At 41.8% G+C, this 27,284-nt stretch overlaps 1 protein-coding gene across 9 annotated transcripts in view; it reads left to right on the plus strand.

Annotated features, from left to right (window-relative positions):
* The window catches only part of LOC144503629 (RNA-binding motif, single-stranded-interacting protein 1-like), a 240,687-nt gene that overhangs the window by 170,049 nt on the left and 43,354 nt on the right, over positions 1–27,284 (plus strand). For all 9 annotated transcript variants that reach the window (XM_078228267.1, XM_078228268.1, XM_078228271.1 and 6 more), the window contains one exon: positions 8,823–8,902. In XM_078228267.1, coding sequence (XP_078084393.1) covers positions 8,823–8,902 — 80 coding nt within the window. The remainder of the gene's footprint in view (positions 1–8,822; positions 8,903–27,284) is intronic.

A 27,284-nucleotide genomic window follows, 5' to 3' on the forward strand; every position in this document is an offset into this window, starting at 1 on the left:
GAGAGAAAAAGTTCTTCATCCTAACTGTTTAGACTGAATGTAAACTTGCAGCACTGAACTGGAAGGACAGTGTTGTAATTCCGTCCTCAATCTTGCTTTATATCCAATTCCACCATTTTCTGTAATTCCTCTCTTCTGGTGAACCAGCTTCAGTGTTATCACTTTGTCTATGGATGACTGAAACCACTAATTTCAGAATTTAAAATAAGATGCAGCAAGCAGTTTAAGTTGAACCAGATATTTTTCCTTTGGTGCATTGTTCAAGCAGTCAAAAACACTAGTCAGATTTTGCGTTGTTTTCACAGTGAAGTGTTAGCATTCGCCGTTGTTACTCACATGAATCTGATTGCAACCACAAGATTTAGCATAAGTGCAGATTAATACTGAAATCCTGTAGTTGCAGCCTGTTCACTCACTACTCTGCTACAAGCTGTAGTATAGGAGGTGATTTTCCCACTTCACGCCCAATCCCAGAAAATAGCACGTGGGCCTAAAAATTGGCTTCGTGCCCAGCACCAAACAGTTTGCAATTGCCCCGGCCTCCCTCTAATGGCGCAAACTGGATCATCCCCAGAGGCCGATTAGCATATTTAAAGTAGCATTTAAATATACATAGCCCGTTCGACTCCCAGCACACAGAATCTTCTGACCTTTAGGCATCAAGTGAGATACGGCGGAGGCCTGGTGTGATGGGCACGCTGCAGGGCCTGGAGGCCATTGAAGCCCTGGGGTGGTCGGGGGCATGGCTGAGCGGTGCCCATCTAATACGACTAATTGCTGTTTTAAAAAGATTAATAATTTTTTTTTAAATCCTTTTCACGACTTTTCAGATTCTTCCCATGTATATATCCCAACCTTGATTTCACGCTCTCTACAAATTTGGAAAAAGTGATTTGATTGAGAGTGATTTTCCTCTCCTGATTGACTTTGTATCCACAAGAATTCTTTACTGTGGCTGGCCACTTGCAATTTGACTTTGGGAATCTCCATCAAAGAATGCTACAATGAATTGCATGTTAAGAAAGTTCTCGTCAAAGAGATTGCTTGATCTCTCAGCATAGCTTTCTTTGAGGTCAGCAGCGAGCACCCTTGCTTCACAGCTGACCGCAAAATTTGGGTGACTATCCACATCTTCTTCCAATATTACAAACGCAAAGCTCCAGCACTGCTTTATTACCCTGGTTACGGAGATAGGGGTCACACAATTTCTATTTCAGTCCCAATCTGTTGGATTGATTGATATTTTTTAATTATTTAAAACTTGAAACATATTGCAAACTGTAACAATTTGGTTTAAATCACAGTTCAGAGCTGTTGAAGGCAAACATAATTCTGTTATGGTCCTTCCTTTTCAATATTAGTAAATGATACTGTTTCTCCACAAAACTACATTGTATTATTTTGATGTTTTGATAAATCCAGTGCATTTACTGTTGACTAATAAGCCTCATAAGGAAAGCATATCATCCTGTGACGTTCATAGTAGGACTGCGTTTTTCTGGCCATGGTTCTCCCGAATTGAGATTAAATGCCCCTGCCAGCAGGAAACCTGGAAAGTTTCCCGCTCGTCTTAGCAGTGTCTATCTGGTGGGATTTTATCACCTGATGCATGCTAATTTATTCATAGCGGACAACCCGCCAGCCAGCCATGCTGTTCCGAGACCGATCTCCGCACTTGGAGACAGGCCCCCAACCTACAACAACATAAATGGTGGCCCCCACACTGACCAGGAGAACACCACCAACCCCTCACCAAAAAGGTGCATTGTCCCCCCTCACCCACAAATTATGGGTAACCCCCCCCCCCCCAGCACACAGACATGAGGATGATCCCCTGACCCCTCAGACCCGCACACAGCCTCCCTTCCCCCCACACAACTCTCCTTCACTCCCAGATCCCCCACTCAGCCCCCCTTCAGGCCAGCACCTTGGCAGTGCCAAAGTGCACTACACCTTGGCACTGACACCCTGGCCTGGCACCTTGGGCCCCATGGGGGCTCGAGGAGGTAGGTTTAGTGGTCATTGCCCCGCTGCTGCTGCTAGGCTGCAGAGGAAGGGTCCATGAAGGGTCCTGGGAGTTGGGTGGGTCCAGGCTGAGGCAAGGGCTTGATCTCGCCATTCTCCAATGGAGTGGGGTTGTCGTGTCTGAACAGCCCCTTCTCGCCCTGAAGATCACCTCTGGCATGGTGAGTCCAGACAGGTCTTGTGATCTGTCTGGGTCGAATGGCCTACTCTTGCTTCTACTTTCTATATATGTTTCTATGCAAGAACACCCAGATCTCTTTGGACTACATTTCCCAATCTTTTCCCATTTAAGAAATACACATGCTCTAATGCTATTATTTCTCAGGTAATGAGACCAAAATTTTATACAGTACTCCAGATGTGTTGTCACCAATGCCCCATAAATTTGTAGCAAAACTTCCCTACTTTTATATTCTATTTCCCTTGCAATAAAAGCCAACATCCATTTGCCATCATAATCATGTACTAGGACACTCAGATCCCTCTGTACCGCAGGGTTTTGCAATCTCTCTCTGTTCAAATAATATGCCGCTTTTCTATTCTTTCTGCAAAAGTGGACAAGTCCACATTTTCCCAAACTATACTGCATCTGCCAATTTTTTGCCTACTACTTAACCTGTCTAAATCCTTTTGCAGACTCTTTATATCCTCCTCACAATTTACTTTTCTACCTATGTGTCATCAGCCAATTTAGCAACCACTTAGTCCCTTCAACCAAGTCATTTATATAGATTGTAAATAGTTGAGGCCCTACTACAACTTCCTTGATAATAGTTTCTAGCATATTCCCTTTATCAGATGTTAGGCTAACTAGCCTGTGATTACCTGTTTTTTTTTGTTTCTCTCCTTTAAATAGAGGAGTGACATTCACTATTTTCTAATTTGATGGGTCCTTTCCAGAATTATGGCCATTTTGAAAATTCCACCATCTCCACAGCCACTTATTTTAATATTTAATGATGAAGTCTGTCAGGTCCTGGGCACTTGTCAGCCTTTAGTTCTAGTAGTTTTCTCAATACCCTTTCCTTGGTGATTGCACGTTTGTCCCTTTCACCTCTTCACTGATGTCAAGTATGTAGTGTTCAAACAAATATAATCTGGGTATAAGAACATAAGAACTAGGAGCAGGAGTAGACCATCTGGCCCCTCGAGCCTGCTCCACCATTCAATAAGATCATGGCTGATCTTTTTGTGGACTCAGCTCCACTTAACCCGCCCTCTCACCATAACCCTTAATTCCTTTACTGTTCAAATATTTATCTATCCTTGCCTTAAAAACATTCAATGAGGTAGCCTCAACTGCTTCACTGGGCAGGGAATTCCACAGATTCACAACCCTTTGTGTGAAGAAGTTCCTCCTCAACTCAGTCCTAAATCTGCTTCCCCTTATTTTGAGGCTCTGCCCCCTCATTCTAGTTTCACCTGCCAGTGGAAACAACTTCCCTGCTTCTATCTTATCTATTCCCTTCATAATCTTATATGTTTATCTCCCCTCATTCTTCTGAATTCCAATGAGTATAGCCCCAGTCTACTCAGTCTCTCCTCATAAGCCAACCCTCTCAACTCCGGAATCAACCTAGTGAATCTCCTCTGCACCCCCTCCAGTGCCAGTATATCCTTTCTCAAGTAAGGAGACCAAAACTGTACACAGTACTCCAGGTGTGGCCTCACCAGCACCTTATACAGCTGCAACATAATCTCGCTGTTTTTAAACTCCATCTCTCTAGCAATGAAGGACAAAATTCTATTTGCCGCCCTAATTACCTGCTGCACCTTCAAACCAACTCCTTGAGATTCCTGCACAAGGACACCCAGGTCCCTCTGCACAGCAGCATGCTGCAATTTTTTACCATTTAAATAATAGTCCATTTTGCTGTTATTCCTACCAAAATGGATGACCTCACATTTACCAACATTGTACTCCATCTGCCAGACCCTCGCCCACTCGCTTAGATTATCTATATCTCTTTGCAGAGGACGCTGAAAGTCTGCACACTTTGCTCTTCCACCCATCTTAGTATCATCTGTGAATTTTGACACACTACACTTGGTCCCCAACTCCAAATTATCTATGTAAATCGTAAACAAATATATCTCCAAAGAGTGGTTCAGCAACGTAAATTCTCATTCTCAATGCAACTGGTTCAGGTTGAAAAAGATTGACAACAATGTAAAAATGATCTGATGGATCATGCTGATTTAAGACTCCTTTTGGATATAATTGAAAATGGCCGCTAAAATTTTGCCAAAAGGGTCACAGCAAATTTTTATGCTAGGAGGTATCATTCCAGTATATTCAGCCCAAGTATACTATCAAATGGTGCAAATATATATATATCTCGAGGTATCCAAGACTTCATTAGTAGATTGTCATAGACTAGGATGGCTAGCAACGTTGTAAACCTTAGATTGAATATCATATGATCCAAGTTTTCTTTTGTCTTATCATGTGGTTAGAACGCAGGTGGTATCTCATGAAGGACACAATACCATGCATGTAATCCAGTAACACATAGCCGAGTATCATTCCAGAAATCAATAACAGCAAGGATTGCCCTCAGCTTTCCACTAAAGTACAAATTAATGAAACAACAGTTGTATATGCTATGCCAATTCTCCATAGATCTGTCCAAAACAGCTTTTTGTTGGAATGTTCACCAGAAACCTCCCACCTCATCCGGTGCCTGGGTCTGACAGTGAATGGAGCTTTGGCTGAGCACCAAATTCGCCATTGTCGCTGGCAGCAGGCGTAGGAATGAGATTGGAGAATCTCACCCATTATCTTTGTTAAAACTTTTGCATTGAAAGCAAAGTTCCACTCTCAATGTCAATAGAGTGGCGAAGTGGGGATTTAGTTTCTTAGTTAATATGTCATGAAAAAGTCAAATTACAGGAATTTATGCTGAACATTTCCATTTTTTTGCTAGAACCCTGTTCAAAATTTATGCATCTTCCTCAAAAAATAGCTGTAGTTCAACACAACCAGGGGAACCAACTGTCCTGGATTTTCAGCGTTGTCCAGAATTTGGCTTCCCATCCCGGAAGTGGCTTTCTGGGATGTTATTTGTCCCAGATCCCTCCAGGTAGCATACGTAGACATTCAGCCACAAGGGAGCGGCAGCACTGGCCAGTACACTCCTCGGAGAATTGGCCAGCTTCAGCAAGTGGGTGGTTGGGTCACAGAGCTGTGACAGCAACACTCAACCTGGCCCAGGGAGGGTGGGAGGTGGGGGGGGGGGCGGGGGTCTGAAGTTGGTTACAGTGGCGGTGGTACTCTCACCTCTGGGCCTGGAGGGAGTTGGGTCTGATACAGTCAGGCTTAAAAAGTGGGCATGAGGCCTCCGGCAGGCCTGAAGGGCATAGGCAAGCCTGAGAAAGAGGGTCCGACTGGACCGAAGGGGAGAAGGGTCCAAGCAGGCTGCTCCTCCAGTCTCATCAAGAACTCCACTCCCCCACCTCCTCTCTAGTCTTGTCAGAATCCACCTACCCATTCCTTGAGTCTTATCAGCACCTTCCCCCACATTCCTTCCCTCATTCCTCTATTCTTGTGTAATCCTTTTTCCTCCAGTCTTGTCAGCACTCCCCTACCCACTCCCCAACTGTCCGATGAAGTGTCCTTTATTTTTTCCCCCAGAAATAATTTTTACATTATTTTAAAACAGGCAGAGATTTTGCACCCAGGTGTGCCCCAATGCAAATGACACAGGTGCAAAATTACACAAGAGTCAAAAACATGAATCTTGCCAGCAAGATCTCATTTTCTAATTTTCCCCACATTTCCGCCAATGACGGAACAAAGTTCCCGCTCAGAGAGGGTGGAAACCTCATTTAACTAAATTATATAATCATTAAAGGGCTTCCCTAATGTATCATCCACACACATTGGGATCTCCCTCCTCAAATGGAAACCAGGCGAAAGGAACCTGCCAGTGGTGCACAGCTAAGTGCAGTCAAGCAGCAAGGGTAAAACATTATTCTGTCATTACCTTGAGTGGTTTTGGTGCAAAAATCAATCAGTAGTACCCCAGATGTTGCCCTCACTTCAATGCTAACAACATAGCAGGATGATGATAAACTCTGACATCTTCCGGATGTGTTTGGCACTAATTTCTCACTGCTTTAACCAGCTGAACCAAAGAGGAATTTCCTAAACCAACTGTTTTTGTAAAATGAAGAAGGTTCCTAATAAAACTCAGGAATGATTTCCAACCTTCAGCTAGATCATCTATTGGGAAGACTGAAGCCATTACTTTTGGTCGCCGCACCAAATTCTGTTCCTTGGCTACTAACTCCATCCCTCTCCCTGGCTACAGTCTGAAATTAACTCAGTCTGTTCACAACCTTGGTGTCACATTTAATGCCAAGATGAGCTTCTTAGTGTCGTCAATAAGACTGGTTATTTCTACCTTTGTAACATTTCCCAGCTTCGCCCCTGTCTCAACTCATCTGCTGCTGAGACCTTCACCAATGCCTTTGTTGCCTCTAGAGTCAACTATTCTAACACACCGCTGCTGGCCACCCACATTCTAACCTTTGTACACCTGAGATCATCCAAAACTCTGCTGTCCTTCTCTTAATTTGCAGCAGATCCAGTTTCCCTATTACCTCTGTGCTACATTGGCTTCAAATCAAGAAATGTCTTGATTTTAAAATTCTCATCCTTGTTTTCAATTCCCTCCATGACCTCGTTCCTCCCTATCTCTGTATTCTTCACCAGCCCTACAACCCTTTGAAATACCGTCAGTCTTATAATTCTGGCCTCTTGTGCATCGTCAATTTTAAATGCTCCACCATTGGTGGCTGTGCCTTCAGTTGCCCATGCCTCAAAGCACCTGAATATCCTTCCGACAGCTCTCTGCCTCGCTACCTTGCTTTCCTCCTTTCAGATACTTCTTAAAACCTACCACTTTGGCCAAGCTTTTAGTCATCTGACCCAATGAATTTTAGATTCGGAGTAAGTTAACTCCTGAGCCGCCTTAATGTGTCACTCACCTGCTTCTGGTCAGAACATTGAGGAGAAGGGCACAGTGCAGATAAAAACAGATTTGTCTTTGGCCACATTTCTTGACTGGAAGGAGGTTTCAGGAAGATTTCATAGGAGGGAAGGATTGTAGAGGAACTGGGTGCAAGAAAAGCTGTAACTTTCCTCATGAGGGTCCAAGGGACATTCTTTGCTCCTGGCCCTCAAAGGTAATTGATTGGTGAAGCTGAGAGCCTTTTCTTCCTACCAGCTGCACTTTCCCACTCAGGCACCAGATGAAATTCCATTAGGACTCTATTAATGCAGAAAGATTCTAATTTGTATAAATCATTTTAGGTTACCACCAGCTTTTTGGCACTTCAGCTATCTGCAGAACCCTTGGGTTCTTAACAGAAGCATCAGGAATGGATCAAGTTCTCAGCAGGCAAATAATTGTGTTTTTAATTGCCCATTTGCTCTTTTCACAGAATGGATAGGGTTAAAACTGACATCTATGTGATCATTGTAGGTCATCATGTACAATTGAATGAGAAATTAGTTTGCAACAAGTTTGTGTTTTTTGGAGAGAGCGGGATGTGAGGTCAATAAGGATGTTTTAAAAATCTCAAGTACGGCATCTTTGAAATGCTGCAAGTTAGCAATGTACTGGTACCTCCAACATTTGTTAAATGCTTGAGACAAACTTCAATGCTGTGGTCAGTCTCCTTCCTGAAATCAGCTAGCAACAAGAGTAAATATTTATTGATCCATATGATATGGTTAGATACATTCAAATTGCAAAATATTTGATGTTCTGGTGTTTTGCAAGCTTTCATTTTTGTATATTAAATATGTGGGTCATATACTGTTTCCAATATTTCTGTATTTGGAAAACATCAGTTTTGGAATTTCTCACAACCATAGAATAGAATTTTACAAAATTAAGTATGTTGTATACAAATTGTTCAATCATAAATTAAATTTAGTTTAATAAAATTGAAGGACTTTTTTTTGAACGGCGGTTAAGAATTTGAATCTATGCAGTTGGTGTATTGTTGGTGTCAAATGATGCTTTTTCTACCAACTCCTGACTGATGACAACAGTCTGGGATAAAAGGTGGAGATTAATATCTAAGTACATTACCAAAGATAACAAATGTTCACTGGCAGATTTTAGTTCTCCTTTGCAAAAAGTATGTTGGCTTTTTAAATTGAAATATCTTTGAAGTGTATACATTTTAAACAATTATTTCTTTGTAATTTAGTTTCTTAAAATAAAGCCATTAAATTAAAATTATAGAATCATTCCCAGGAGTTTTATTCAACAAGATGAGCAAAATGGCATAGAAAACTGAAACAAAGAAATTTGATAAAAATGCTTTACACCAGTGACACACTTAAAGTGACACGTTTTCATTTTTTCCTTGTGTTTGAATAGAACGACCGATTTTCGAAAATAATTTTGATTGTGAAAAGTATTGAAGTTTTGCAGTGAAATCTCAGCAACTGTTGTTCAAATTCATGCATTGATAACCTACAGCATTTCTCAATGGTGTAGAACACTTAATAATACAAACCATCTGAGGGTAAGGAAAGAGCCCACCAGGATTCTAGGCTGCATTGTCACACAATTAAGGAAAAGCTTTTGACTGGACACAAACTGCAAGAGGAAAACAATACAGTATTTGGTGGTAAATTATGAAGTGCAGATATAATTTGGAAAAATAATTTTTTTTAAATGCATCCACTTCCTAGCTTTCCATAGACTAAAATATGATAATTCTTCAAACTTACAGTACCTGCCCTTTTCAATGATCAATTTTTGTCCCTTTACTAGGATGGAATCAACAGAGAAGTGTGAAGCAGTCATAGCTCATTTTAATGGCAAATTTATTAAGACCCTGCCTGGTGTCCCTGGTGAGTTTTGATAACCTTTTCTTAAACTACTGTGGATATAAATTGTTGGAACCAATTGGTTTGCTGATAACGACAATGAGAAAAATGCATGAAATGTTTCTGAGAAAAGCTAATGCACTGTGGAATTGCTGATTGTAGTATTTCAATGATTTAGGTACAACCCAATTCATTTATTTAATAATCCTGTTTTTTGCTAAATAAAGTATATTAGCTTTAGCTGTGTAGAAGGAAGTAATCTTTTAATCCACCTCGAATAAAGGAGAAATTTGTAATGCAAATAAAACAATTTCAACTTGTAGCATTAAAATAATTCCTATTGTTTCCTGCTTGTCAATAAAGAAAAATCATCAATTTTAAAAGCTGCACAATGTGGCACAGAGGTTAGCACTGATGCCTCACAGCGCCAGGGACCCGGGTTCAATTCTGGCCTCGAGTGACTGTCTCTATGGAGTTTGCACATTCTCCCTGTGTCTACTTGGGATTCCTCTGGGTGCTTTTCTTTGCATGCTCCAAAGATGTGCAGGTTAGGTTGACTGGCCATGTTAAATTGACCCTTAGTGTCAGGGAGATTAGCAGGGGTAAATACATGGGGTTATGGGGATAGGGCCTGGATGGGATTGTTGTCAGTTCAGACATGATGGGCTGAATGGCCTCCTTCTGTACTGTAGGGATTCTATGAATATTTGCCTATTAATAAATCTCTACTGCCTTCGTGAGTTTTAAAAACTGTTCGATATTAGCAATTATGCAGGAATTAGTGCTGGATATTGCATTGTAAGTGTACAACAAGAACAGCTATTAAGGTTGATACGTCATTAATGATGCCTAATGTATGTACTTATTGTTGGACTGCCCAATTCAAAGTGGGAAATAATTTGTGTTAAATTGTAATTTCAGATTTGTTTGATCAACTAGTTTATTGTATTGGCAAGTAAATATAATTTCAAATTGGTAGATGCTATCCAATTCTTGAATTGTGCCTGATGTTCAGATTGAAAACTTAACTGATTACAGGAAAGGGCAAAAGTCTCTTGTTTGTACTGTTGTTTTAATTTGTTTCTGAATTCTTCCTCTTTAAATTCTACTACAATTAACCCTACAATCAAAGAGTTCTGATGTAATTTCTACCAGATTCTAATGTGGGTATTTTGGTCAAATACAAATACTCTGTACTGTCACAGGTACTGTTGAAAAATGTTAAATTATACTAACGACCCAGTTTCTGATTCATGATTGACCTGCAAAAATTACTTTGGATACTGCAGGAAATATACTCTCCATTCCTGCAAAATGGAGAAGAAAGTGTATTTCACAACCTGGAGGAAGTAAGTTTTATGAAGAAGGGGTCCACTCTTCCTGTTGAGTGACATAAAATCAGAATTTCATAGTTTTAAGCTGCACTTCAGGTCTTGATCACGTAATCTAGACTGACACTTTCATGCATTGCTGAAGAAATTGTATATTTTTATGATTAGCTGTAAAATCAAGCCCTGTCTGCTTGTTCAAGTGGATGTAAAGTGGCAATATTATAATGGAAATCTCTCAATGTTTTGGTCAATATGCATCTCTCAAACAGAAGTACAAAAACTAGTGATTTTAAAATTGCTGTTACATTTGCCTACAGTCAACAGCAATTGCACTTCAAAACTAATCCATTCGCACTGAACCACTTTGAGAGTCTTGAGAATGTAAAATGTAAATGCAAGCTCTTTCTTTCTCAAAGAAGCAGAAAAATGCACTTAACCTTTCACTGTTCTACCTTGGGCATTGTATTCTCCTAATTACTAAAAAGGTATTACATTATCGGACGTTATTTAATTTGTTGGCTTCGCTACCATTGACCTCTTGTAATAATGGTCCAGCCTGTTGCCTGAACAGGCATGAGGAGAGCACCTGCATAGACAAGTTTATACTCTGTGAAAATATGGATATGTGAAGAAAATCAGCTATTGTAAGACAATTTAGATGTGTGTGGGGTAATGGTCCATGCCAAAAAATAAATGATTGAGTGAAGTCCCAATATTTGCTATGCAAAATGTATGCTGAGCCAATTCCACTTCAGGCTCTGAAATAATTCTGTAAACACTGCATGTGCACTGAACATGAAACTATAATGCAGAAAGCATTAACTCACTTTTGACAGTTTGTAAAATCAACTAGAAGAACTCATGGTTTTGGGCACCATAATTAATAAAAATGTTACCTGGACAAGAAACCGGGACCTTTCTTTCCTTTCTTTTCCCTGCAATAACTGAGCATATCGCCAAACCACTGAATCACTTCTAAATCAGAAATCAGCAACTGGCCTGTAAGTGCCACATGAACCCTTTAAAGAGCACTGATGAGAGAGGCTTTCTCCAAATACTGGAGGTGAGATCTAAACGAGCAATGAAATCCAAGGTTCCCAAGTTGGAGGTCAGTTGAACGCAGCTCAATGTGAACTTGTGCTACAAAGTAGGGATTTGGTTCGCATTTTTCAAAATAGTGGTATTTTTGATGATTTTTAGTCCATCATGCATGTACCAGCTCTTTGAAAGTGAAGCTTTATTTATGCTGAATTCTTGTTGCTGTTCACAGCAGTGGGATCTTTACAGTCCCGCCAACGGCACACTCCTGCCGTGGGTTTCCCTGTGGTGAGGGGCACATTTAACGGGAAACCTCGTTGACAACAGCGGGACCAGTAAGATCCTGCCGCCAGCACACAGCATGTTACCTCCCTCCACCACGAAACACACCGTGGAGGGGGAGGAAAATCCTGCCAAAGTCTCACCCCTCCAACTTTTTCTCCACATCCTTAAATTAGTTCTCCTCAAGTTCATGTGCAAAAGCTCAAATGGTCTCTAATTTCTTCACCATTTCAAGTAGTGCATTCCAGATTTAAATGCTCCATATAAAAACCTTTTTCCTCATTTCCTCTCATTCTTTTGCCAAGTATTAAGAACCTATGACCTCTGGTTACTGAGCCAGAGAATAAACATTCTCATTTGTTTTTATCAAAACCCATTGTAATTTTGAATGGCTCAAGTAAGTCTCCCTTTAACCTTCTGTCTTCTAAGGAAAACTATCCCAACTTCTCCAACATAACTTAATGGTCTGGGCAATGATATCATCGTGGTAAATCTCCTCTGTATTTCCTGAAACGTTGTGCCGAGAATCATTACTCTGGCTAAAGCCTAACCAGAAATATCTAGAGCTTCACCACAACTTCCCTATTTTTTGTATACAATGCTCTTATTTCCAGATTCCAGTATCTTGTGCACTTTCTTTACCAACTTGCCCTTCCACCATCAAAGACTTGTAAGTGAACACTCCAAGAAGCATTTATGCTACCCCAGCCCCTCTCAAAGTGCTACTGTTTAGATTACACTTCCTCTTTCCCAAAATGCATTCGTTCACACTCATTTGCCTTAAATAGTATCTGCACATCTCTGTCCATATCACTCGTCTGTCTGTGCTCTCTTGAAGTCTGCTGCTACACTGCACACTATTTACTACATTGCCAAGTTTTGTTTCATGTGAAAACTTTAAATTTATAGTTGTACAGTTCATTTATAAATAATGAGAAAAGCACAGCTCCTAATACTGACTCCTGGGATCACTCTGCTGCTATACCACGGCTGATGGTAACTGCCGAGCTACCCAAATACCAAAGGGAAACTTGAAGCAGCTGCCAAAATGGTTTTTGCAATTTGTAGAGTAATTGGAGAGGTTTGGGACCAGGAAATGATGTCCCTGACTATTTATGATGCTTTTATAGCAAAATAAACATTTATTTTAAAAAATAAAGATAACAAAATTACACTTAAATGCAAGAATGGTTTTGCACAGTAACCAGTACAAAGAACAAAGAAAAGTACAGCACAGGAACAGGCCCTTCGGCCCTCCAAGCCTGCGCTGATCATGATGCTTGCCTAAACTAAAACCATATGCACTTACGGAATCTGTATCCTTCCATTCCCATACTATTCATGTATGTCTAGTTGCCCCTTAAATGCCACTATCGTACCTGCTCCCACCACCTTCCCGGGCAGCGCGCTCCAGACATTCACCCACCTGTGTAAAAAACTTGCCTCGCACATCTCCTCTAAACATTTCCCCACGCACCTTAAACATATATCCCCTAGTACTTGACTTTTTACCCTTGGAAAGAGCATCTGACTATCCACTCTGTCCATGCCACTCAATCTTGTAAACCTCTATCAGGTCACCTCTCAACCTCCACCATTCCAGTGAGAACAAACCAAGTTTATCCATCCTCTCCTCATAGCCAATACCCTCCAGACCAGGCAACATCCTGGTAACCCTCTTCAGTACCCTCTCCCAAGCATCCACATCTTCTGGTAGCAACGAGAATTGTACACAATATTCTAAATGAGCTTAACTAAGGTTCTGTACATCTGCAGCATGAGCTACAAATTTTTATACTCCAAGTACCCCGACCTATGAAGGTAAGCATGCAGTATGCCTTCTTGACTACCTTATCCACCTGCATTGCCACTTTCAGTGATCGGTGAACATGTACACCCAGATCTCTCTACTGTCAATTCTCCTAAGGGTTCTACGATTTACTCTATAATTCCTACACGCATTGGATCTTCCAAAATGCATTATCTCAAACTTGTCCGGATTAAACTCCATCTGCCATTTCTCCGCCCAAGTCTCCAACAGGTCTACATCTTGCTATATCCTCTGACAATCCTCTTCACTATCTGCAACTCCACCAATTTTTTGTACTTTAAAAGTACTTTAAAACAGCTACAAAAGATCTTAATTCAGCTACACTTAACACTAACCTTTTTTTCTTTTCAGCAACTATCCTTACAGATTTTAAAATTCCAGTCATTTTTACCAGTGTGCTTTTCCATTTGGGGTGTCCTCCTGACAGCAGCTGGTTTCCAGGCGCGAGGCAGATTACATCAATAAAAGTGACCTGGGAGGATCGTAACCGGCCTGATACCGGACGTAATTCCCATTTTTTGTCTCTTGCAGAAATTTCCCACTCTGCTATGCTACTTGACCAGTGCAGTGGGGCGGGAAAATCGCGCCCTACATATTTGTCTCCATTCAGATAAAACATTTATTCACCACTACTCTCTTTCTATCCATTAACTAGTAACATATCCAAATCATCACTGTCCCATTAATACCAAGTCCAAGCTTGGTATTATCATTAAATTTGGAAAATATTGTCTATATTGCAATATCCAAGTCATTCATATATATTAAAAAATGTGATCCTAGCACTGCTCCTTTATGTGTATATAAAATATTGTTGTTTTCCCTTTTACGTTACACTAGTTTTTTCTCACTTGCGCTTTGTTCTTATTTTTGGAAATGCCCCTTACACTCAGGACTCTGCCCGATTTTTGATTCTATTTTTTAATTCTTTCAGGAATGTGGCAAGGTCAGCACTTATTGCCCATCCCTAATTATCCTGGAGAAAGTAATGGTGAGCCATCTTCTTGAACCTTTGCAATCTTGAGTTTTGTAGATCCCCCACACGCAACCCCCCCCCCCGCCTCCGATGTGATTGGAAAGGTAATTCTATGATTTGACCTAGGTGCAGTGAAGGAATGGTGATAATTTCCAAGTGAGGATGATATATGATGTGGAGAGAATTTTGTGTGTGGTGATGGCCCCATGCACCATCTGCTTTTATTCTTCTAGATGGCAGAGATTGCAGATTTGGAAGGGACTGCTGAAGGAGCCTTGGCTAGTTGCTGAGTACATCTTGTAGATGGTGCAGATTGCTGTCATTTTGTGCCAACAAGGGGGGAGTGAATATTCAAGGTTTTGGATCGGGTGGCAGACAGGAAGCTACCTTTGCCCTGGATGGAGTTGAATTTGAGTGTTGTTGGAGCTACATTCACCCAGACAATTGGGGAGTATCCCATCACATTCCTGACTCTGGATGGAGGATGAACATTGGGGAGTCAGGAGGTGAGTTATTTGCCCAGGCAATACTGTCCATAAAAAGCGGAACCAATCAAGCTCAGCCAAGTACTACCACCAAATCAATCTATCCTCTCATCAACAAAGTGTGGAAAGTGTTGCTATCAAGCAGCACTTACTCAGCAGTAACCTGCTCAGTATCTCTCACTTTGTGTTCTGCCAGGACTTCTCAGCTCCTGTCCTCATTGTAGCCTTGGTCCAAACATGACAAAAGAACAGAATGTCAAGGAAGGATGCTTAGATTCTCTTTTTTGGAGATGTCATTGCCTGATACTTGTGTAGCATGAATATTACTTGCTACTTATCAGGCCAGGCTTGAATATTGTTCAGATCTTGCCGCCTATGGTCATGGACTGCTTCAGTATTGGAGGAGTTGCAAATGATGCTGAACATTGTGTAACATCCCCACTTCTGACCTTATGATAGAGGGAAAGGTCATAGATGAAGTAGCTGTAGATGGTTGTGCCCAGGACACTACCCTGAGGATCTCCTGCAGTGATGCCCAGGAGTTGAGATGATTAACTTCCAACAACCACAGCCATATTCCTTTGTGCTAGGTATGACTAAACAGTTGAGAGTTCTTCCCCTGATTCCCAATGACTGTTTGCTAGGACTCTTTGATGCCACATTCGGTCAAATGCTGTTTTAACGTCAAAGACAGTCACTCTCACCTTACTGCTTGAGTTCAGGTCTTTTGTCCATGTTTGGACCAAGGCTCTGATGAGGTCAGAAGCTGAATGGCCCTGGCAGAACCCAACTGAATGCCTTTGAGTAGGTTATTGCTGAGTAAGTGCTGCTTGCGAGCACTGTTGAACACACTTTCTGTCACTTTGCTCATGATTGAGGGTGGACTGATGATACAGTAATTGGCCAGGTTGGATTTGTTCTGCTTTTTCTGGTCTGGAGAACAGTACCACCCACAGTATGATATAAAGAGACAGAGTTGTATGTAGAGACCCAACTAGAAGTTAGCATGGAGTTTGGGCTATACATCAGTATACTTGCATGTTACTAAAAAGCATGACTGTTCAACCTTACAAGCTTCTGAAACTCTTCATGAGACCTACTGAGCAAACCTTTACAACCACAAATATTCCACTTTCCCTCCTTCAGTCACCAGAACAATATCCTTCATTGCTTCCTTCCTCATTGGGTTAGAAAAATACTGTAAGAAAGTTCCCTCTATGCATTTTTAGGAATTCTTTGCCCTTGTTGCACTTTACACCATTTTCCACAGTTCATTTCAGAGTAGTTGAAACCCAGCTGATGGGCCGAATCATTTGTTTCTGTGCTTCAACATGCTATGAGTTTACATAATACTATTAAAATTTTAAAAAGTCATTGATAAAGCCAAATGGTTCATGCTGTTTTTAAAATCAATGAATACAGAATAATAACTCGCCTAAGGGTAACAATGACCAGTTTCTTCTGATAAGTAGCAGAAGATGTTTGTAAATATTCTGGCTGTCCACCTGAGAGTTGTGTGGTACCCAACTGGTAATTGATAATCAGTTTTCAGCATTCTTTTGTCTCTATCCTGAATGATTTCCACAGCATAACTTTACCTACTGAATGCCTGGAATTTGGCATGGAAGCCAGTAGGCTGCATTAGCATTTTCCTGAGGCCATAAAGGAAAATAATCAGTTCCGGTTAATCTTGTGGCATATTATTGATGTATTCCTCATCAGAAAAATATGAATTCCCCCAACATTTAAACATCACAGTGTCCCAGAGCAGGAAATTGGATCAAAGGTTGATCAAAGGAGGCAATTCTCCCAAAAAAGTTCTACGTGCTGAATTCGCGGGAAAAATGGTGTAAATCACGATTGTTTTTTCAGTGGGAGTTCAAACTCGAATCTCCCACACTCTGTGCAATGCAGAGGTCACAATCGTGAATCTCAATAAAAGCTCGGGGGTGGGGCCTATTCGCACCGGAGTCTGACAGTTCTGGGCCTCTGCGCATGCGCAGTAGCCCCGATCTGTCAACCTCTGATTTGCTGGCCAGCCCGGGACCTCCGCAGTGCTGCTCTTCCCCCCACGCCCCGATCTCCAGCACCACCCCCTGCCCCCAGCAGTGATGATTCCCCCTACGGTAGGCACAGACCACCACCCCCCAGCCTGCCTAGGTTTAAGGTCTTATCTGAACAATGGCTTTTGTGACTCTAAGGAAGAAGCACAGTGGAATTACAAGCTTTGTACTTTGCGATTTAGTTTGTGATGTAACAATCATTAGTTAATTATGGTTTAATTATATTAATAAGATCACTCATGCTTTATATTCAGACACAGAAACAGATTTGGTTCTTACCGCATAGCTAATCATAATATATTCTATTGTAACATGTATAATGAGTTTTGCACGGGAACACTATTTTGTGTGCCTGGGTACAGGCTATATGTACTTAATACGTAAAATCTTGCACTGGTACACTCAATGTCAGCTTTTATATTGTAAGTTCCATAGCTACATTTATATTAGAAAAAGTCTAAATTGTAATTATAACCTTCCAACTGTGGTAGTTGCTCGATTTCTGTGACTAATTGGTGTACTTTGCGCAATCATGCTATCTAAAATATTGTATTAAAATAAAAGAGAATGCCTGACTCTAAATTGGTACTGAATTACCTCTGCACAACCTGGTTATATTGGCCCAGATCTTCCGTTCTCCAGTTCACCGGAGACCAGACGTACCACCCAAGATCTTCTGTTCTGGGACCCAGTGGAAGTCCTGATGCAATGGCTCCATGGGAATTGCCTGGGAAGTTTGAACTTCTGATGGGCAATTCCCCTGCTCCCACGGAGCCTCCAATAAACTCCAACAGTCACAAACTTCAGACAGTTCTGACTTATTTACTGGATAGATACCCAGGGAAATCCTCGTCTAAATTATGAGTAACTATACAACTGATACCCCCAATGGCTTGGCTTGTTGTTGTTCACTTGTTTGTTCTTCTGGCTCAATGAGTTTTTGCTTACTCTGTTAGTGACTTGCAGAGTTTCAGCATTTAGCTCTCCTTGAAACTACTTATTTGGAACAACATACATCCAAGACCTCATGGTAAGTGCTTTATTCTCTAGACAGTGTTCTCGATCTTGCTCTCTTAGAATTTCTGGGTCATCTGACCCTGATGTCATGCTTACATCACCATTAACATCATTGTCTAATTAACATTAATATTACACCTTTACCCTACATCTCCCATCTTGTACAACCTCAAAACTGTTACATTATTTTATTGAACTATTTATATTCCCACCATCTTAAACACACACACACACACCACTTTTTTGGGTTCTTGCAATTGTTGATGCAATATGGGCTCAGTGGAATAAGTAGATAAATTTGCTTCTTCATTACCTTCTTCAAAAGGATGATTTTCCTCAAAAGAGACAACAAAAACTTCATGACCATTGGCAGTGTAGTAAGGTCTAGGACCTCTTCTTCCAACAGATCATTTGCCTTTGCAATGGCTTCATTCTCTTAAATTCCAGAAGGAGCTAGTCAAGTTCTAGAAACTCATCCAGTGAATAGGCACTACCTATATTCATGCATCCTGTTTCCGCCTCTTCTGGCATGTCTCCATAGAGAAGTAAGAGATCTGCAATATTCTCCTGTGGTCCAATGAATGGTGTTTCTTCGATTAAAAAATGGCTCACTGCGTAAAAAGCTGACTTCAAATTTCTGCAGTTTTTTAAGCTTTCCAAGTTCTGAAAGCAATGTTGGACATTCATTCTATTATTACCTCTTTGCCTTTTTGTAGATGACCCTGCTGAGCTGTTGTTTCTCTACGATATAAAGAGTTCTGTAAATTTCATTATCTTCAAGTCTAAGGGTTGTAGTGAACTGACCCTTCACAGAGATCTGTATCTCCTGGCCCCTGTGACTTTATATTACATGGCTCAATTTTCCACTTTCTTAAACCAGTCCAGTTTGTCCATAAGACTGTGACTTCAGCTCTGGTGAACAGGTTGAACTCTGTTCTTGCAATTCTAGCTCTACAGACCGGAACTACTTATTGGGATCTTTGATTTCTCCTAGGAAATCGTCAGTTTGAAATGCTGTATTTCCAATTTCCTAGGCTTTAAAATGGTTGGAAGTTCGTTCCAGCTTTCTTCCTTTAAATTGTAATTTAGATCTGTAAAATTGTTTAAAATGCCTGGCCACAGAAAAAGCATTCAATTCCCACTGTTGGGCATTCTTTGCAGCAGTGCTGTTTTTTGGTTCTGCATCTAGAACATGGAAGGGTGCCTCTCGCCCCATTGGTGGTTTTGGTGGGCTTTGTCACAGGCCTTTCAATTGGCAGGGCTCCTGGCTTTTGACTGACATACTAGATCGACCCCTCCCGAGGTTTGAAATCTCCATGAAGTACACCCTAACCTCTGCTTTTGTAGCTCTGCCTGCCTTGTAAACTGTTTGGCCTTCTCAAACTTTAAATCCTCTTTGGTTTGCAAGTAGTCCGAAACCACCTTATCAAGCAAGCCAACCACAATGCGGTTGTGAATTAACTCATGGTGCAGAACACCATAGCCGCAATTACTGGCTAGTCTATGCAAATCGTTATTGAATCCATGGATTTACCTAATCTCTGGCTCCTTTCGTTGAATCTCACCCATTCAGTGACCAGATTCTTCTTAGGGCTGAAATAATTATCAAAGGCCTTCTAAACTTTCTGGAGGATTCCAAGGTCTCCTTGACTCCTTGTCTTGCCATCATCAGTTATGGTACCGATTGAATCTAATAAGGTACTGATCTTGTGTTTTGGAGCTTTTTCTTGTTAATCCAAAGATGTTCAGTACCTTTCAAATGGTCAACTCCAGAGCTCCCATTGTTGTCGTTGCTGTGGACTCTCGATGTGTTTGAAGGGGTGTGGAAAGGGTAGTGGCTGTTCAATTACTGACGACATTGTGAGTGGTTCACTCACTGTCCCCTACCAAGGTACGTCTTATTTTTTGTTCTTCTTTGCAAAGTTGTGTTATTCCTAGGACTTCACCTGTGGGTTCCAGTCTGTGGTTTCAGTTTCCTTAAACTACAGCCTCCAGCACTGCCACCGTGGTTTGGCTTGTTGCCCTTGTTTAGTCTTCTGGCATAATGAGGTTCCACTTACTCTTATGTGTGAGGGGTTATTATGTGTGACTTGGAGATAGTCAGTATTTAGTTTTCTTGAAACTATTTATTCAGAACTATATATACCCATGATGATCTCATGGATAAGTACATTATTCTCTCACACATTAAGCTCTGTGTTTTGCCCCCGGGAGTCTCCGATGTCATGCTTATATCATTAGCATCATTGTCTAACTAACCTAACCACTAATGCTTTACTCGGCACCCGACACCTCATTCAACCCGATCCCTGGATTCCACCCTGAATCACCCAGACCCAACCTGACTAGCCCCCAATCTGATGACCCTCCCAAACTGGCCTGATTACCCACTCACTCAACCTTCCTACTTCAGTCATCTACCACCTGACCCCCCTCGCTCACCGATGCACTCAGCTACCACCCACTGAAAAGCTTAGGGACCTTTAAACATTTCCAGAATACAGCAGCTAGTGCCACAAAATGTGAGCGTAGCATCTGCACAGATTCTCTTTACTACACTCTGCAAGGCTTCCTGCACTGAGTCCATTCTTCTACGTCATAAATCAGAAGTTAGAGCCTTTTCAAGGTATGCAGGAAAGTGGGTAGTTTTCTGTCTGATCAGGAACAAACACAGATTCCCACTCTGATCGGAAGTTTTGGGCCAGTATCTCTTGCCCTCCAATTCCACCTCGCCTGAAGGCTAACCCTGGTCTTGATGCCATGTATGAAGTGACACAGGAGATGGCTAGCATATAAATTCAAGGAAATCAGTTGTAACATTGCAGAGCATTTTCATCATAAGGCCCTCTTTAATCATATATTTTTCATGTTCATTAATCTGAAGGTTTTACTGATTAGCAATGGAGCTCATTTCCATTTTTGCCATAAAATGGTAGCATCAAACATGATGAAGCTCCTTCTACTTTTTTCTAATAATTGGACAGGTTTGAACAGCAGTTTTCCTGCATGAAACTGTGCTACAAATTAATTTCCCTCTGGTAGAGGCAGCATACGCATTTTAGGTTTAGAGCCTCATTTAAATGTTGCTGACCAATGTTCCTCCTAGTTTATAGTATGTGCCCATACTCTAACGAGGGCTATGGTGATTATGCAGTCACACATTTCTGTGCCTATGCTGTAGGCAGGACCATCGCGTTCATGCAGTCACACATTTAGTGCTGTGTCACTCAACCATGCAGCTCATGAGGAATTTCTGGTACCTGGTGACAATCTAGCAGGACTCAAACCCTTGTGTGACTGTTGTCTGATGACAACTAGTGATTTTCCTCCTTGAGAAGATGAAACAGGGTTTTTTGGTTTGGCATGGCTTCAAAGATAGCATGTCTACGAAAGAGAAATTGGAACCAAATCATTTTTATTAGGCTGATTCAGTAGTCTGATATCTAAGGCAGGGAGGTATGCAATATTGGAGAGGACATAATTATTGATTATGATTGATGAGAAATCTAATTTATTAATAGGATCTGTATTGATCAGTCACTAGGAGCAGGGCTTCTTCCCACTCACTTCCATGCATTCTTGCAAGTTCTGACAGATGGGTTCCAAATGCTTGGGCAGACAGATGAATTACATGGTTTTGGCTAGCTAAACTTCACCAGTATATTCATATACATTTGGGAACTCCTAAGCATTGCCTGTTGTCAACCTGTGTCAAGTTTTTAAAGCTTTCTATAAATGGGATGTATTCCTATATTGAGAGTGTGTGGACTTCACCAAATTAATAGAAATTCTACCTTTGTGCAATACTCATTAACTTGGTTTGAAAATTCTTGGAATATCAGGCGTGGATTTTTTTTGCAGTTAGATACCAAACTGATCCCAAAAAAAATGCATCGAATTAGATCTCTGTAGACACTGGTTGCAAAATGTTGTTAGGTAACAATTGTTTTTAGCTGCATAATGCATCCATAGCACATGTGCACATTCCTGGTGCAAGCTGTGCCAGGTACTATATTGGTGAGGGCATTAACATCTGCACTTTACGTCATGGGAGAGTCTGCCAAAAATATGAAGGGGAGGCAAATCCTGACATATTTGATGCCGGTGCTGCCAGTATGGACTTCAAACTAATCCTGTGTCTTAAATGTGTGCAACTCGGCACACAGAGTAACAGGAAGATCCTCCATACCAGTGCTGTTTAAAGGGATCACCAACTACTTACAAGTTACTTGCAACTTGATGTCCACTGGCTGTTGCTGTCATTGTAAAAATGCTTGATGGTTGTTAAAGTTCAGAGGGAATAATGCACAAGCCATTTGCTATCAGATCTGGGTGTTTTGCAATCCCCTCATGATAAGGAGAATGAGCAGAGGCAACACAGAACAGGCTGCTGGAAGATGAAGAGAAGAGCAAATTTATTTATGGAATGTGAGAGTTGCTTTTGCCCATTCCTAATTGCCTTTGATAGGTAATTTCAGAGGGCATTTAAGAATCAATCACATTGCTGTGGACCCAGTGTCATACTTACGCCAGACATGGCAAGGATGGCAAATTTCCTTCCCTAAATATTTTTACAACAGTCAACAAAGGTTTCATTAGATTTTTAATTCCAATTGTTAACTGAGTTCAAATTTCACCATCTGCCATGATGAGATTTGAATTCGATTCCCAGAGCATTATCCTGGGCCTCTGGATTACTAGTCCAGTGACAATACCACAACACCACCACCTCCCCTAAATATCTGCTCAGGATGTTCAGAGAGCAATTCTTCTATCTGAACCTCAGTGAGGAACAGTTTATCAGATGCCCCCACTCAGTAAGGACATCCTCATGCTAATCTTCCACCTATTGCAGTCACAACTGTGATCTCAGTTCAGGGTGAGGATGGCATTGCCAATGGTTGTAATGGTGACCACAGCTATGAACTTCTGTGCATTATGCGCTTTCCAGACTGAAGCATGTGATATTTGCAACATCTCTCAGTCATCATCCATTGTTGCATAACGGGTGTTGCTGAGGCTCTGTATTTCAAGAGAACTAAACTCATTTAATTCTCTCTTGTAGGCAGAACAAATACTGGCTTTGCAAGGATTGTAGGCTTTCCCCCATATTGTATGGTGCCATTTATTGCACACGTTATTTGTTGGCACTGCATGCCAATTCTAAGATGCCAAAAGGGATTCCATTCCCTCAACACCCAGTTAGTGTGCGACTACACACAATAATCATGCAAGTCAGTGTCTGGTACCTGACAACAGTCATGATGCATTCATTCGGCAGCAGTGCATTGTGACACCAACACTGAGCCATCACATTAATGATGTGGAGATGCCGGCGTTGGACTGGGGTAAGCACAGTAAGAAGTCTCACAACACCAGGTTAAAGTCCAACAGGTTTATTTGGTAGCAAATACCATAAACTTTCGGAGCGCTGCCCCTTCGTCAGATGGAGTGGTTATCTGTTCTCAAACAGTGCAAACAGACACAGAAATCAAATTACAGAATACTGATTAGAATGCAAATCTCTACAGCCAGCCAGGTCTTAAATGTACAGACAATGTGGGTGGAGGGAGCAGTCAACACAGGTTAAAGAGATGTGTATTGTCTCCAGACAGAACAGCCAGTGAAATTCTGCAAGCCAAGGAGGCAAGCTGTGGGGGTTACTGATAATGTGACATAAATCCAACATCCCGGTTTAGGCCGTCCTCATGTGTGCGGAACTTGGCTATCAGTTTCTGCTCAGCGACTCTGCACTGTCGTGTGTCGTGAAGGCCGCCTTGGAGAACGCTTACCTGAAGATCCAAGGCTAATATCACAGTCAGCTGAGTCATTCAGGGACCAGAAAGAGGCCGGGTTGTTGCCTTCTGCTTTCCTTTTGTTCTTTCTCCTCCTGCCCGCAAATGGTCACCAGAGCTGGTGGCAAAGGCAGTGCCCTTGTTTGGCCAGGCTGTGTAGCATGTGGCAGACCAAAAAGAATCTTGACTCAGGCTCTGCCAATTACTACAATTTTCTAGAGCGCTCCAAGTACTGAAAGCATTGTTTCAGCACACTAAGTCACGGGCATTCAGCCTTGGATCTTCAGGTAAGCGTTCTCCAAGGCGGCCTTCATGACACACGACAGCGCAGAGTCGCTGAGCAGAAACTGATAGCCAAGTTCCGCACACATGAGGACGGCCTAAACCGGGATGTTGGATTTATGTCACATTATCAGTAACCCCCACAGCTTGCCTCCTTGGCTTGCAGAATTTCACTGGCTGTTCTGTCTGGAGACAATACACATCTCTTTAACTTGTGTTGAATGCTCCCTCCACCCACATTGTCTGTACATTTAAGACCTGGCTGGCTGTAGAGATTTGCATTCTAATCAGTATTCTGTAATTTGATTTCTGTGTCTGTTTGCACTGTTTGAGAACAGAGACCACTCCATCTGACGAAGGGGCAGCGCTCCGAAAGCTTATGGTATTTGCTACCAAATAAACCTGTTGGACTTTAACCTGGTGTTGTGAGACTTCTTACCATCACATTAAACCAGAAACTAACTACTCAGTGAGTAGGGCTATCATTTGATAACATGACTCTTGCCAAAACCCACAAAAGCCAACAGAAATATGATGGAGCAGGCCATTAGTGTGCTGAAACAATGCTTTCAGTACTTGGAGCGCTCTAGAAAATTGTAGTAATTGGCAGAGCCTGAGTCAAGATTCTTTTTGGTCTGCCACATGCTACACAGCCTGGCCAAACAAGGGCACTACCTTTGCCACCAGCTCTGGTGACCATTTGCGGGCAGGAGGAGAAAGAACAAAAAGAAAGCAGAAGGCAACAAACCGGCCTCTTTCTGGTCCCTGAATGACTCCGCTGACTGTGATATTAGTAATTACAACCCCCATTCACAAACAGTCTTGCACCTTACCTTCCTTCTGTTACTGACCATCACTGGCCACAATGCAAAAATTAAAGCAAACGCAAAATAAACATTCTGAAGCAAATTTGTGAATTGAACCAAACATTGCATATAAATGTCTGTGCATTCCCATAGTCCCTGTCTTCCATATGCTTTTGCCTATCCTGGTGCTCCTATATTGTGCTGCCTCAGTGGCTGCAGTATGGTTCCTGAATAGTTGCTGACTTCCAGTTGAGGGGGTTGTAGGATATCCTGGAGCAGCTCTGGCCCTGGAACATGTGGGTTCAGACTCCTCCATCTCAGCATGAGTGACAATAGTGCATGCTGGCTAGCTAAAAGGCAACAGAAAGGGTATCAGCAGAGTGACACTGGTGGGAGGAAGAATGATGTCATGCTGAGTGAGAACAGCAAATTTGTGTTCCACGGAGCCTTTGCCACTCCCATAGGGTGGCATCTCAGAAATTCTGATAATCTATTGGAAGTCAGATAACTGGATTGCTTTAGAGACCCTGCAAGACCCTGTAAACAGTGGTATCTGTGGCCATGTTTGCAGTAGTCTGAGTTTGTGTGGCAACAAGCTGATCTTCCATTGCAGCAACTAGACTTTGGGTGGCTTCTAATTATGCAGCAATGGAAGCTGAGACACCAACCATCAGATGCTACATCATGGTTGAATCTATAAGTAGGCCGAATAGAGTTAGCCACCACTTCCACACTAAATAAGATGGGTTTCATGCTCTGCTTGAATTGGAGAGGCAACAGTGTTTGAGAGGTGAATCTCTGAATATTAGGTATGAGTGATGATTTGTAAAGATTGTTGATGGATGGCTCATGAGTGTGCAAAGAACAGTGCGTGAAGTTAGTGTGCAGTTGGTGGATATGGCATATGACAATACATTTGTTGACTTTAACCACTTGTGTGAGATCATTAATCTTGTTGCAACATTACTTCCTGGACTTCAGTGTTTGACTCATAACATTGACCACCACAGCTATTTGGCCCCCACTATCATGTCTAATCTTTTCCACATATCTAGAAGGCCTGCAAGCTCCTTATGAATAGATTGCAACTTTCCTCCTCTCTTCCTCACCCATCAAGTTGTCCAGTGCATTGTCGAAGAACTTTAGAGCTCACTCACACCCCGTTGCACTATAATTTTCCTCCTATTCATACTCTCTTCCATAGCTGTCTCCTCTACAAGCTCATCTTATTGATGAGACTCCCATGTTGCGCAGTCAACCCTCTTCCCACAAAATTGCGAACCATCTGACTTCTCTTCCTGGTTCCCATATTAGCTGATTTTATTAAATGGTTCTCTTTCTTCAGGTACACCTCCTCTCCTTCAAATCTTCTGTCATAACATCTCTTCAAAAACCAAACCTTGAACCCACTATCCTTGCAAACTTTGCTCCACCCTCTACCTCCCTTTTCTCTCAAGACCTTGAATGTGTTGTCACCTCCAAAACCCTTGCCCGCCCAACTTCCTCGAAAATTCATGTTTTAGTCTGTCCATTCACATTTCCATCCTGTCTGCAGTACCAAAATGGCTCTTACCAAAATCCGAAATAACAATCTATTGACTGTGACAAAGGTAAACTATCCCTCCTTATCCTCTCGACCTATCTGCAACTTTTAACGTGGTGATTGTGCAATTCTGCTCCATTGCTGCTTCACCATTGCCTGTCGCAGACCTGCACTCACTTGGTCTGTGCAGCTGATAAAGAACTATCCACCCTAATTCCATTTTCCAACTCTTGGTCTGTAGCTTGTAGGTTATAGCACTTCCAAGTGCATGTCCACATATTTTTTAATTGAAATAAGAGTTTCTGCCTTTGCCGCACTTTAAAACAGTGAGTTTCAGACCCCCACTACACTCAGGGTGAAAAGATTTATCCAACTTCCCTCTAATTCCTCGACAACTACTTTAAATTTCTGCCTCTTGGTTATTGATATGCCTCCTAAGGGAAATAGGTCCTCCTTATCCATTTTAGCTTGGTCCCTCCTTATTTTATACACCTCAATTAAATGTCCCACCAACCTCCTCCATTCCAAAGGTTACAACTTCAGCCTATCCAATCCTTTCTCATAGCTAAAATTCTCCATTCCTGGAAGCATGCTCTTAAATAAACCCTCTGATGCAATTACATCCTTCTGTAAATGCAGTAACCAGAACTATATGCAGTACTCTAGCTGTGAACTAACTAATGTTTTATACAGTTTGAACATAACCTCCCTGTCCTTATCTTCTGCGCTTCAGATAGTAAAGGAAAATATCTCCTTCTCAACCAATTAATCTATCTGTCCTGCTACCTTCAGTGATCTGTGAATAAGCACTCCTCGGTCCCTCTAGGAGGGGGCGGCACAGTGTTAACACTGCTGCCTCACAGCACCAGGGACCTGGGTTCGATTCCCAGCTTGGGTCACTGTCTGTGTGGAGTTTGCACGTTCTCCCCATGTCTGCGTGGGTTTCCTCCAGGTGCT

This window comes from Mustelus asterias, chromosome 14, assembly GCF_964213995.1.
Source record: "Mustelus asterias chromosome 14, sMusAst1.hap1.1, whole genome shotgun sequence".
Taxonomy (NCBI): Eukaryota; Metazoa; Chordata; class Chondrichthyes; order Carcharhiniformes; family Triakidae; genus Mustelus; species Mustelus asterias.